This window comes from Nannobrachium achirus (genome assembly GCF_963921795.1).
Source record: "Nannobrachium achirus genome assembly, chromosome: 16".
NCBI classification, from domain to species: Eukaryota; Metazoa; Chordata; class Actinopteri; order Myctophiformes; family Myctophidae; genus Nannobrachium; species Nannobrachium achirus.
The window spans coordinates 45,343,537-45,357,953 of NC_137823.1; the positions used below are offsets into that span (position 1 = coordinate 45,343,537).

General features: G+C 42.7%; 1 protein-coding gene across 1 annotated transcript in view; it reads right to left on the bottom strand.

Annotated features, from left to right (window-relative positions):
* Positions 1-884: 884 nt before the first annotated feature.
* The window catches only part of fndc1 (fibronectin type III domain containing 1), a gene marked incomplete at both ends in the record, with an annotated part of 67,565 nt that continues 54,032 nt past the window's right edge, over positions 885-14,417 (bottom strand). The window contains 6 exons of the mRNA XM_080744970.1: positions 885-1,000; positions 1,364-1,486; positions 1,979-2,140; positions 4,054-4,083; positions 5,045-5,124; positions 13,310-13,418. Of these exons, the coding sequence (XP_080601096.1) occupies positions 885-1,000; positions 1,364-1,486; positions 1,979-2,140; positions 4,054-4,083; positions 5,045-5,124; positions 13,310-13,418 (620 nt within the window). The remainder of the gene's footprint in view (positions 1,001-1,363; positions 1,487-1,978; positions 2,141-4,053; positions 4,084-5,044; positions 5,125-13,309; positions 13,419-14,417) is intronic.

Below are 14,417 nucleotides of genomic sequence, written 5' to 3' on the forward strand. Positions count from 1 at the left end.
AATGCAGCTGGATGAATATCATATGATTCATGTTTTACGATTCCTGTGGTTTCCATAGCAAACTTTTATTCAATTCTCCAGCAGTTCCTGAGCAAATAGTTAGTTTTTTATTCTTTGTATACATACAACATAACTTTTAATGGGATCTCGTAAATACCAAAGAGTACAAAAAACAAAAACAAAAATATGTTCATGAACACAAATAAAACAACAAAAAAGTACTTGTCAAAAGCCATTACATTACATTAAGATAAAAAAAATAAAAAAAAGAATCTCTTGATCGATACTGAACACACTTGTACACACTTTAGGTTTCCCTTAATATGGGTTTGGTTTTCAGTTTGTGCTTTGGTCCAATCCTGGCAGTTGACTGCAGGTGCATTTTGATCAGATAAATAATGCTGGTTCTGGGAAAACTCTCTGAAATACTTTCCAATCCGGAAGGCAAGAGTTAAGGATGATTTATACTTAGCTGCATGCCGTTTTCATGCACTGAAAATAGCCGATCTACATGCTCACAACATGTCGCAGGAACATGTCTTGCGAGCTTGAAGATCTGCAATTGTTTTTGTTGCGCAGTGCACAACCAAGTATAACGCAGGCTTTAAACCAAGCAGAGCACACATGCTTCAATTTTTCCCCTCATATACAGACAGCTTTATGTAAAAAGTGCATTGTAATGAAATACATTGAGTTATTAGTGTGGTTTAGAAGTACTATATTCTCTGCCTCTGAAGCCATACGCGTGTTAAGTGTTGTTGTGGCCTTTGTTGTGGCTAGCAACAGTCCGTCTCTAGGGGGGCGGGGACCATCGACTGCATCAAGGCTCTGCAGCAGGACGTAGTTGGTTGCCCTCGGTAACAACCCCTCCTCTTCCCCCTGGGTTACCACTTCCCGGGGATGGGCACCCCGCACTCGTACCAGCCCACAAAAGGATGGGGCGTGCGTCTGCCAATAGTTCCAAACGTCACTGGCTCCTGTCTGTATGAGCGGTGAAATCCTGGAGGAGGAAAAGCACCAAAGTTAAGTACACAGCTGTGGGTCATTACCAAATGGGAGCACTTGCCGTGTGACACTGTGTGTCATTTATCAGTAGAAACGTAGTTTAACTAGAAAGTGTGGTTGCACTGACACAAGTCACGAGGAACCCCTTCAAGTGAAGCATGTGAAGCATGTCAAGTGAAGCATGACCAATCCTAGTGTCCGGTTGGACCGAATACAATAGTGTGTTGCCTATAGCAACGACACTAAGTACATTCTGCCTTACTTTCTGAGGGCTTCCCTTGTCAGAATAACAAACCCTATGGTAGAAATGTACAGTAGCTAGATAGAAATGCCTTGTGAAGTGTACTATTTTATTTACCTTGTGCTGTGGGCAGATTATTTGAGAGGTAGACGGGGCCTGTCCTTCCATCCAGATAGGAGTCTACGAACTGGCAGTGGTCTTCTCCCTGGCCAAATGTGTCTCCTATACTGTAGAAGGGTTCTGTAGGAGAGGGAGGGGGGGGGGGGGGTCATTATTCCCGTACTCACTCCAGAGGGCCACATTGCACATTGCTGTCCTGTTATCTCCGTTTCTTTTTTCTTTTTCATAAATGAATGCCCTACTACTTCATCATTTCATGTCACACAAAAATAGCAGATCTACAAGCTCAAAACGCATCGCAGTGTGACGCGTTTTGAGCTTGTAGATCTGCTATTTATTATCTGAAAAGTTAAATGTTCATTTAATTCCAATGAACTTAAATACAATACATTGGAGATAAAAAAGACAATACAACATTAACCCACTAATATAGACTGGAGTAATTAAAGCAGGTCATGTTTTCAATTGTAAACATCTGAAATCAATATATCAGTATTCCGATATTAACCTGCGGGCAGCATTAAGTGAAGGTGGGGGCGTCATGTGGCCCCCAGGTGCCCATGTACTGTATCTATTAGGCGTATGTAAAGTGATCAAGGTATAGTAGGTTACCCCTAAGACCGTCTCCCATGAAGATCTTGTATCGGAGCGAGTTGCACAGAACCACTCCCACAAACTTCCTGTACCAGGTGCGCTTCACGTACTGGCTGCCTTTACAGGCGCTGTGAGCGTGGTTGAACTTGAAGGTGAAGGGGATCCAGATTGGCTCTCCACCTGTGGAGGGCGCAGTCAAAGAGAAGCACGTTTGACGTTTTAGTCCAGCGAGCAGAGGGCAGGTAAGGATTCAGTGGCTTTCCATCACAATGAACACATCTGGCATTGACTGTTAGCGGGCAGAGAGCCTGTGTCCCTTTCAATTATATTATATTACCGTATAATAATACGGTAATATAAAATAATGGCATATTATTCCATTATATTATATTACCATACATATTCCATTATATTTTATGTACTAGACATTGCGACGTATGGTGAGATTTCCTCTGTGTTGAATGGATTTACTCCAGTAAATGGAAATGGTGAGAATGGACCTTATAACAGCATTGAACGTTCAGTTAAAAGGCGTGCGTACAGTGTTGGAATGGAAAGATGGACAAGTCCCCAGTGTTGCAGAGCAGGGCTGATGATCGGACGCCAATTTGGAGGACTGGAGGACGGACGGTCCAAGAGACCAGCCACTTGAAACCTTCACATGTAGTTTTAGACATGTTTTGTACATTACGTTAAATCTGTTTGTTTGCTTTTGCTTGTTTTGTTTCCCAAACAAGACTACTCTACTTTCCTCAAAACACTGATTAGGCATGAAATGGAATGTGAAAAAAATAACAAACATGAATTTGTTTCTATGATTTAAGTCATCTGTGTCAGGTCAGCAGATTTGAATGAATCGGAAGCCTGTCTAAGCAGTCATGGGAGAATAACTGAATCTCAGCATGTTTGGGATAAAGTTTGATTATTCTCCCTTTTCTTTTGAATAAACACGAGTGCCAAGAAGCAGATGGATGACATATTTTCATCGTGAAGTAAGACACAGTGGCCACTGGCCAGCAGGTCGAGTGATGGTCCTTGTTTTGAAGCAGACAAGTGCAGATGAGTGGATGGGTGTTGACTTGCTAGTGGAGGGTGGCTCTGTTTTTACTCTGACATCTGTGCCAGGTTAAGTAAAGAAAAACAAAACCCGGCAAAGGAGCAAAGAAAACGACTTTCATTTTGTATTTTTGTTAGCCTGCCATGAACCTACCCATGTTGACTATTACACTTCACTGTTTCGAATGTCAACATAATGGAATGGTGAGAAAGTAATGCTTTCGTATTGCTACCAAGCATGGCGAGCAGAATGAATAACATTCACAGCATGTTACAAATCACTCTCTCCCGGTGCACTGTTAGTACAATGATAGGCATTGTGAATGGCACTCAATGATGCATGCAACCTAACATATCCAGAGAGATGCTCCTCCCCAGCCATGCAGTAAATCACCTAAATACACTGTTCACGCACCGTAGTGCCCCGAGGGCTGCTAAAGTCTAAAGATGGCTGCGAGGGACAGACAAAGACATTTTCCCACATCCATACCTCATTCTCAAATACTCACCAGAGCTCTAAAAACACAGCAGACTAGACTGTGAAATCCGCTGTGTTGAATTAAAGGAGTAGTTCACCCCCAAACAATGACGTATTTTCGATCAATTACACACCCTACGAAGCTTTGAATTCTTGGCGATTGTTTTACCTTTGTCACATTACTGAGCCAATAATATGATGACCGGCAGTAAGATGCTAATGTCTCCGGTTTTATTATTATTATTATTCGCTTAGGAATGCAACAATCTCCATTCAAGGCTTCATGCGGTGCGTAATTGATCGAAATAAATCCTGTTTGGGTGAACTACTCCTTTAACGCAGAGGATTTTACTGTGTAAACACTGCAATTATACCGTGGCACAGCTCGATTATTTTTTTTAAACCACAGAAATCTTCCTAGTGTAATATTTCATGGAAGTTGGGCGTTTCCCCAGAGATGGTTGACTCTTCATAATCTCAGCTTGGCATTAGTAAGCAAAAGGCACGTTGACCGTAAAAAATGAGAAATGGCGTTAAGCGTACTGTTGTTTGTACTTACCAGGTGGTCTCTCAATGAGCAGTGGATCATCTGAAAAAAAGACAGAGAGGATTGTATAAAAGGGAGGATCTGGACGCAGACAGCGAGTCTAACGTATTCACCCGAGTATTCATAATGCATTGTACGGTACATCATCGTTGTCGGGTGGAAACCTTGTATGTCCAAAACCGTTTGTATTTATAATTTTAAAAATGATTTAAACTAGTGAAAATAGCCGATCTACAAGCACACAATGCCTCGCAATGTGCTTGTAGATCTTCTATTTTCACTAGTTTTTTTTGCGACAGTCTTGTATGATGAAGCGGAGCTTTATTTTACAAAAAACACACATTTGAAACTTGGAGATACGAGGTTTCTGCGCGACAGTGACGACACATAAGCCTGTTTCCATTCAAAGTACTGTAGGTCTGTTTGTGAATAACTGTGAATAATGTGCAACTTTCATTGCAATCAAAATAGTACCTGTTTCATTAGCCCCATATAGAACCTCACCCATCGCTGCATACTGTTGTGCTCCGAGATGAGGTCCTATAAAGATGGCGTAGCGATCGCTGGACTGCCGCAACAACGAGTTGGAAAACACCGTAGTTCATGTTATATGTACCGATGTTAGGTAACCACAGTCTGGGAGCTCGGAACTACCTTTACTTTTTGGATAACATTTTGTTTCGAGTGTTTTCCAACTCGTTGTTGCGGCAGTCCAGCGATCGCTACGCCACCTTTCTAGGACCTCATCTCGGAGCACAACATTATGCAGCGACGGGTGAGGTTCTACAGGTATATGGGGCTACTGTTTCATTTGCTTTTTTATGACTTGAACGCTACATCGTGTAGCAACCAAACGGAAATTCGATTTTTGTTCATTTACAATTCTGTAATAGTGTGATATGTAAAGACTAGCTTTAATTTAAACGTTCACATGTTGCAGCTTTGCATCATATTTGTCTGTAAATGGCTATAGTTAAATTTTGCAATGGTATTGCATACACACCTGATTCAGTGACATAGGTGAGTGTGTCGCTGACTGGGCCCAAACCGAATACATTCTTGGCCTGCACTTTGAAGTAGTACCTGTGTAAAAAAAAAAGAAAAAAAAGCATGCAATTAAATAGTTTAATGAGACATTTAGCTGTTAAAGTGTCATTCTGCCAGTTTTGTTGTGACTGGGTCAGCCGGCGAGCAAAATGTTAATGACCATAGCAGATGACAGGACATACTTTAAAGTCTGGTTGATTTAAGACGAGTCCGCCATGATGTCCACACGAACACAAAGTGAGCAGAGTGCAATAAAATGGACATTTGGCACATGTTGAAGCTAGTTGGGAGTGAGAGTAGAGGAACAACGGAAAAAGAGACATCTCGCGAAGGGGAGATTAAAAGATAGGAAGCGGGGATGAAAATGAAAGACAGAAGAGTGTGTGTGTGTGTGTGTGTGTGTGTGTGTGTGTGTGTGTGTGTGTGTGTGTGTGTGTGTGTGTGTGTGTGTGTGTGTGTGTGTGTGTGTGTGTGTGTGTAGGAAAAGAATCAGACTTATTACAGAGATTGGATGGCCCTCAAAAAGGACCCACTCACTCCATATTCCCGCAACACCTCCCACAGAACCTCCAGGCTCCCGGGGTACCCGGTCATATGCCTTCTCCAAACCTACACTGTAAGGCAAAGCTCTCTGTCTTCCCAGCAATCTTTGTTCCTAATCTCACCTATGGTCATGAAGTGTGTGTCATGACCGAAAGTATAAGGTCTCGGGTACAAGTGGCCGAAATGAGTTTTCTCAGAAGGGTGGCTGGTACCGTATCTCCCTTAGAGATAGGGTGAGAAGTTCAATCACCCAAGAGAAACTTGGAGTAGAACCGCTGCTCCTTCCATTGGAAAGGAGTCAGCTTAGGTGGTTCGGGCATCTAGTACGGATGCCTTCCGAGCGCCTTCCTAGGAAGGTCCTCGATGCACGTCCCACTGGGAGGAGACCCCGTGGCAGACCAAAGACCAGATGGAAGGATTATATTTCCACACTGGCCTGGGAACGCCTCGGTATACTCCCGGAAGGAGTGGAGGAAGTTGCTCAGGATAGGGAACTCTGGAAATCCCTGTTGGAACTTTTACCCCCGCGACCCGATTCCGGATAAGTGGTTGAAGATGGATGGATGTAGCTTAGTAAAAGTACTGAAATTAGAAATACTCAAGTAAAGCACAAATACCTCAAGGTTGTACTTAAGAACATTACTTAAGTAAATGTTACTTTACACCACTGGGACTTCACGCCAAGGACTTTACTCTCCTAGCTGTAGAGCAGAACAGTCTGGCAGTGAGCTCACTTTGTCTCAGTGAAACACTGCGGAGGAATCATAAAATCCCATCAGATTAAAAACAACACCAGCACAGCGGTGACGACACTAAGATTTTGCAAACTTTTCCACAGTGGCTTCCTTGGCGTGTGTGCGCGCACGTGTGTGTGTGTGTGTGTGTGTGTGTGTGTGTGTGTGTGTGTGTGTGTGTGTGTGTGTGTGTGTGTGTGTGTGTGTGTGTGTGTGTGTGTGTGTGTGTGTGTGTGTGTGTGTGCATAATTGTTTTTATAAAATGTGTGGTGCACTGTATGTGTTTGTAACGCTTTTAGTCTTTCCGACCACTCAAATACACTTCTTACATTGTACTTCCCATGCATGCACCCATCCATACAACGCAAGGATATATTAACACTGTTACACATTAGCATAGGCTTGTAAAATCAATTCATACATGGATAGACAAGAGCAAACATATACTGTACATACAGTATGTGTGTATGCTCAAAGGGGATAGAACCGGGAACCTTCCAGCTCCCTGACGGCCTCTCTACCTCGTGTGTGCGTGCGTGCGTGTGTTACTCTTCTGTGCTCTGCGGGGTCACATACAGTAAGTTCATGGTTTGTTCATTTCTACCCAAACCGAACCTGGATCCAATCACTGTAGCCGTGTTGACCCCTGACCAAAATATATAAATGAGAGAGAGAGAGAGAGAGAGAGAGAGAGAGAGAGAGAGAGAGAGAGAGAGAGAGAGAGAGAGAGAGAGCAAATGAGGTGGGTGATAATGCGGAGGAAAGGAAACAGCTCATGATCATGAACCAGAGATGATAAAAAGACTCCATCCTATGCCACTTAAACCAAAAACAACCATAACACAAAACAAATCTTCAATATATCCCGTTTGGGTGAAAAAAAGCTACCGTACACAGTAACTGTACAACACTGTTGCTCAACTGCAGTCCAGCTTGGCTAGATTACATGCCCTTCAGTACACATGCTTCACCATGGAACCGTCGGGAGAAGATGGATAGATCCTGGACGTGTACGATCGCCCCCCTGTGCAGAAAGACTAAAACGTATACATGTCTTCAATTAGGCACAGGCAGCCGTATACAGCTTAGCCCACAAAACAAGAGTCGATTATAAACTGTCACTTACATCGACTACATTTTCCTGATACCTGATGTGCGTACATGAGCAGACATTGATAAGCGTGCAAAGGGGTGTCAAAATACAAAAGTCACAGGGTCAAATAGAACACGTGCATTGTACTAGGGCATTCACCAAATATTCGAACATCAAAGTCACTATTCGATGTTGTTCACCGAAGTCGAATATTCGCTTATGTTTCTTTTTTTTATTGTTTTCTCTTATATATATATATGATATATAAATAATGTTTATAATGTTTATAAAGCTTGGCTAAATAGGAAGTCATAAGAATGAGTCGTCAATGCCCCTGGTGGATTTGTTAATGCTCTATACCAGGGGTTCTCAAACTTTTTAGGCCATGACCCCCAAAATAAACATATTTGAACTGGGGACCCCCACCCTGACAAGCACTTGGAATTGTAGGTATTACATTTAATGTGACTCGGTTCCGCAAATAAATATTGTGAAAATAGCAGATCTACATATTCACAACGCCAAGCATGTAGATCTGCTATTTTCACAATGTTCGCCTCTTGCTTACTTAATATTTGACAGTTTGGCCAGTCCTGTCGAATATTCGACTATTCGAATACTTTGAGGTCGAATAATTTGAATACTAAAAATCACTATTCGTGAATGCCCTACATTGTACTGCAGGTAGGCTGTGTTTCAGCAGTGCAACGTCATGGATCTGGCAGGATCTGGACTCCAGAAGCCAGCAGGACCCTCCAGCATCTGAGGGAAACGTCTGGACGACGGCCCCATCATAAACCACCATCAACCGTATCCAGGAGCGACACGCTACCTCGGATAGGATACGGATCGGCTGCAGCGGAGGGAAACCTTTGCAGACTCTTAGAAAAGCTCACGCTCGTCTCCAACACACACTCACATGTCAGACCTCTACTGTTTGTGTTTGTTTCCTGCACTCACAGATAACACACCTATCATAATAGCTCAGGCTGACCCATACTTCCACGGCTGACACAAACGCAGCTGATTGTTTTTGGATGGAGCCTCACATCTGCAGCAAGTTAACAAGTTTTCAGTTGATAAAACAGCAGCCTGGAGGCAGATATCATGCAAAATATGTCTTCTTTGTGTACAGCACATCTGCACTTGCACTTCTGTTTGTAGTTAAAGCTCGCTGGGGTTCATGGAAGACATACGGTTAAGTGTGAGAGTTGCATCTTGTCTTGCATCTGCTGCTGCTGCTACTATGGTAATTGCACTGTCACTCATGCATGCGGTTGTGATATGATGCTACGTGATATCATTTCATAACAGATCTACACTAGAAAGGTGCATTTTTGGGAAATGGTAAGTGTGGTTGCACTGACTGCGAATCGCAAGGACTGCTGGGAAAAGAATGAGTACTGTTCCTGATTCATTCCATCTTACCATTTATATGGTGTATATATATATATTTATATGGGAATGCCCATATATGGAGGCCACATCGGCCACATAACACACAAACAGAATCCATATATGGCCAAGACAGATGGCCAAGACAGCCCACATCTGTGTGGCTGGTTCTACATACATCTCCATGTATGGGCAATGGCACAAAAGGGATTGTATGTATGATGTCAGATGTCATAGACGTCATAGGACTTTCACATAACAAATAACAAAAATCTCCATATATGGGTACCAGGGGTCCGATATACATCACTGGCCAGATGGCCAAGACGTGGCGTGACCTCGCCCTTTAGGGCAAGGTCGCTTGGCGCCCCTGAGGCATCTTCCTAGCAAAAAATCTAATCTCAGACACGTTGTCAGGATCATCCTAAACTTGAACTTTTCGTTCATTTACGTTATTACTTGAGCCAGCAGAGTGCGCAAGTACTGCGTTTGGTGCATCTATGGCGTATCTGTTTGCGTTTACACCCATAGCCAATCAGGGACCAGCATTCGTGGTGACATCACCATCAACAGCCAATGAGGGACCAGCATTCCTGGTGACGTCACCATCAACTATTGCAACCTGATATAAATAACAAGGTGCCCTCTGCTGGTACACCAGTAGGCCATACATGGCCACAAGTGCACAAGTCGCAAGTTGGTACCTCGACAGAGTGCATTCTAGTTCACAGCTGCTTTTTGTTAAATAGTAAGAATTATTATTAGTACAAAGGTTAGGCACTCATAAATTAGCTTCAGCCTATACCTTTTCGGTCAGCCCAAAATGTTCATTGATAAATATATATATTAATAACTAGAAAGATGCAATTGGAAATTGCGAGTGTGGTTGCTGGTTGCTGACAGTTTCTGACTATATTCTACAGTAAGCTAACTGTCATGTGAAGCTCGACCAATTGATTCCCACTCCCATTGATTACCTACTGATCCCCACTCCCATTGATTCCCTATTGATTCCCTATCCCTGCCATTTCCAATGGCAGTGGAAAAGTTACCCTATAAAGTTTCCCCAGGACTATAATGTGGCGGCGCCCAGGACTACTTGTGGCCATGCGCATCAGGAGTGATGCAAGTCGTACCATTTATATTGGCTATGAGTATGTGGCACAAATGTCGCGCGATGCTCGGCCAATCAGTTAAGCCGGTGGGTCAGGTTGACCAATCAGGGATTATACAGGCTTAGCGGCACGAGCAACCCGTGAAGCCGACGGTTTGCTTACAATCTCCTGAACACACAGATAGTTTGTGCGTTCTCCTCAGAGAACACACGGTTCTCGGAAACGTTTGTTCCGCTGTTTCTCTGTTTCTCTCACTCTGTCTGTCTCCAATTTTCCCTACAGGGTGAAAATGATTCCAATGTGTAATGTTCATTCTTCATTTAACAGACAGAGTTATGGCGTGTCAGAAGAACATATTGGCAGGGGCGTCACAAGGGGGGGAAAAGTGGGACTGAGTTACTAGGGCCCAAGGATGGAGGGGCCTGGAATTATTTATACTTTAGCTATTGAAAAATAGAAGACAAGCTGCAGCTGCAAGCTTGTAGATCTGCTGTTTTTGAAAAGTCTTGAAATTGTGTGCAAATCTTTGCATATATGTATTTGTTTAGTGAACATTTGTAACTCAAATTTTGCCTCTGGGGGGTCCCTGGAACTAAATATTTTGAGATGTCGGTCTGTGGCCAACATTTTGGGGGTCCTTCACGTGAAAAAGTTTGCGCACCACTGACATAGCAACATAGGTTTTTCAAAAAACCCTTAGAAGGATTTGAAATATTCAAAGACTATTTTCACATTTTCACAATTTAAAAAAAAAATAGATCTACAAGCTCTGACCTCGCACTCCCAAGTCTTTGATATACTGTCGTTAGATGAATGGTACCTGCAAAGTACTACGTAAAGTAGGTGACCAACTACCATGCTAATGCTTCAGCGAACATATGGATAGCATGGCACGCTAAGAGATGAAAATTCTCAAATCCTTTGTTGATCAATGATTGTATTTGTAACAGTATATGGTCTAAAAGCTCACCAATAAGTTATAATATAGCATAATAACTGAGCCTGGCACCAATTAGCTTAATAACTGAGCCTATCTCTTTGTACTCCCTCGTCTCAAACAAAGGGCCTTTACAAGAACAGCGGTAAACAGAACAAGACGTTGGAATCAGGTACAAACTCATAACATTTCCAGTTGTCTCTTGGGTCCAAAAGTTAAGAGCTGTTTCCATACACTTGTTTTGAAAGCTATGACCCGCAACTCCTGAGACGAGGTTTTTGGAGAAATTCCTATTGAGTGTTGACTGAAGCAGCTTGTGTTTCCTATCTGTCTGCATGTGTTTGTGTGTGTGTGCATCAAATCATGTCGGCAGTATTTTCTTTAATGCTCCTTGTGCGTAGCCAGGGCCTCAACGGCACTTCTCAGCGAGTCACATTTTGGGTCAAATTGCATCTGTTTCTTAGGTGTCAGACCGCCATTCCGAAACACCGCCATTCCGAACATTGACTAGGGTTAGGGTTAGGGTTAGGGTTAGGGTTAGGGGTAGGGTTAGGGGTAGGGTTAGGGTTAGTTAGGGTTAGGGTTAGGGTTAGGGTAAGGGTTAGGGTTAGGGTTAGGGGTAGGGTTAGGGTTAGAAGTCAATGTTCGGAATGGCGGTGTTTCGGAATGGCGGGGTGTAACCGTTTCTTAACCTGCCTCCATTTAACCAGGGCTGATTTAGTGCACTCTGTTGGCTTTTCCATTCTCTTATATAAGCATAGCGGTGTCTGCATCCAGCTCAGCCCTGATTAACATCAGTCTACAATGATACCAGCACAGCCGCACACACGTGCATGCATTTAAACACACAGACAAGCATAGCATGCACACCACACATACACGATTGCATGTTCTACGACTAATAGGCTGAAGCGATAATGGCATAAACATTCCCAAGCACAAATAAACAAGCCACAAGCCACACAGGCAAGCACCTGCAGCGCAGACCGGCACGCCCGCCATCTAGACATTACACATGTGTAAAACATCCTGTAATAAGCATCCGACCTCTGTTTCTGTTGCGAGTTATTGTTATTGTTCTTTATGTGTCCGGTATGTGATTGCATGCAGCAGGCAACAGTCTGCTGAATGTAGTGGACAAAATACACTCACGCACAGATATGTGTGCGTGCATATGCACAACGCAGGCGGCATGGCAATACACACACAGATTTCGACAAAAGCCTATACCAGTGTTGATGACGTTATATTTTTCCGAGGACCTTCCGTTCATTTCCCTGACTTTAATTCCCAAACCCTAATCCTAACTTTAACCCTCGCTACAACATGCTAAACCTTAGCAGGCCTTTCATACAGGACACACACATACAAAATCAAATCAAAGCAAACTTTATTAATGTAGCATATTTTTTTTAAACGACCGTAGTCGACCAGAGTGCTTGCACATAGGCGGAAACAATGTGCTCAGCTTGCTGTTAGTCGGCACAAGCAGACAGCCATCAGCAAAATGTACCGTATATTAGCAACCAGCTTTGTTTATAGTATCATCCTGGCTATCATTTTTATTTTCCCCATTTAAATAATGGAAGTCCCGACAGATACAACTTGGAGAAAGCAAGCAACATTATTTAGTATTTATTGGGATAAAAGGAGGGGGAAACAAGTACCGGTATATAGGGTTTAAATGGTTAATTGAACAATAGTTGTGGGCTCGCCTGAAAGGCGAGAACACTATGTTATCTTCATTATTTATTTTATTAAGTTCCGCCACAACAGTACAAAGGCAGGGCCCTTAGCCAATGAAGTGCAATTGAGGTGCGGAAAATCTGGGAGTGGTGTTAGCTGGTGTATTGGTTGAGCTTCACATGACAGTTTGCACGCTGCAGAATATAGTCACGAGCGAGCCCACACTGTTTCGTAGGAACAGTATTTCTAGTTATAATTCTAATCAGAAACCATAAATGGAAAATGGTGTCTTAAAAGTGAGTATTAGTAAAACTGCAATATAACAGTGATTCTCAACCTTTTCAGGCCGCGACCCCCAAAATAATCATATCTTAACTGGGGACCCCCCATCCTACGAGTACTAAGAGTTGAGGCATTTTGTATAACACGGTTCTATTGTGAAAATATAATATAATAATGGCGTTGTGAGCATGCACATCGGCTATTTTCACAATTTCGGCCTCTAATATGACAATTTGGCCAATGTTTTAATTTGTCATTTTAGAGGTATTAAAAAGTCCTTCAATTGTCACTTACTGTATGCTGGTTTGTTTACTTACTGTTGAGTGAGAAAGCAATGTTGCACATTAAGTAAGTTAATCATCTGGGGACCCCCAAAATAATTTCGACCCACAGGTTGAGAACCACTGCAATATAAGACCTCTCACACACAGATTACCTAGAGTTGGGTTTGAGGTTCTCCACCGCCAGGTGTGTCCCAGTAGACGGCCCGGTGGACCATCTGTTGTAGAGGACATCATCATATGAAGCACTGTAGACCACGTAGCCTGTAGGGCGCAATGCAGGGCAAAAGGTCAGAGTTCACTGGTCATTAGTAATAATTAAGGGGCTACTCCATGCATATTAAAACATAGCCTATATTGTATATAAACATAGGCACATATTCTATTTCGATACAGGTTTAAGCCGCATCATTGCAAGCTAGCAGATCTGATATTTTCAATACCTCTAGAACATGTGTTGTCTAATTTAGGGCATTCATTTGATTCTTTGTATTTTATTCATTTTTTAATTCATTTTGAAACGTGTTTGACTCAGATCTCATAATCTCTGCCTGACATAAAGTACAGTATATAATTGGTTCTTAAATGGAAGGCAGTAGTGTTCCTGTTGAAGTCATGCTAAACCATCTGCAAATGACATGTTAACCTACAGTATATTCTTAAATGGAAGTTGAATGCAAAATTTCCATTTCAAGGCCAAGACGCAAAACTTAAAATGTAAAGGTGTTTTGTATTATTTTGTCAAACAAGGCCCCATATTTGATTCAAACCTGGTGTCATCAATCATTATGATTGTATAAGCGTAGTTCTTTCCTAATAGCAGCTATTTCCTTTTGGATCAAATCTCTTCAATTAAACACATTGCGGATGATTAGAAAGACAAAAGAGCAAGAGAAAATAATAGAACTGAAGAATCATGAGGGAAAGGTTATGGAAATGAGGAATCGTCTGCCAGGAGATGTGGAGGAATGGAGGTCATTTTCAGTTAACGCCGAAGAGTAATATTGCAGCCCCGGGTATTTTCTATAGGTCACGTAGAGTCTTCTACAACCTGTCCAGATTGCTGTCTTTCCCCTCCTGTTTTCCCCGTCTACGTCTAATCCTCAGACGCCTGTGAGTGTCCTGAGGTCATGGCAGCCTTCGATCATTCCTCTCAGCCAATGGCAACCAGTGCTGCCACACACCAAACTATCAGATCGTTCTTATTGGAGGGTTTAAAGGGCCTCCTATTTTTGCTGGAGCCGCGCCAACGCTGCTGGCTGC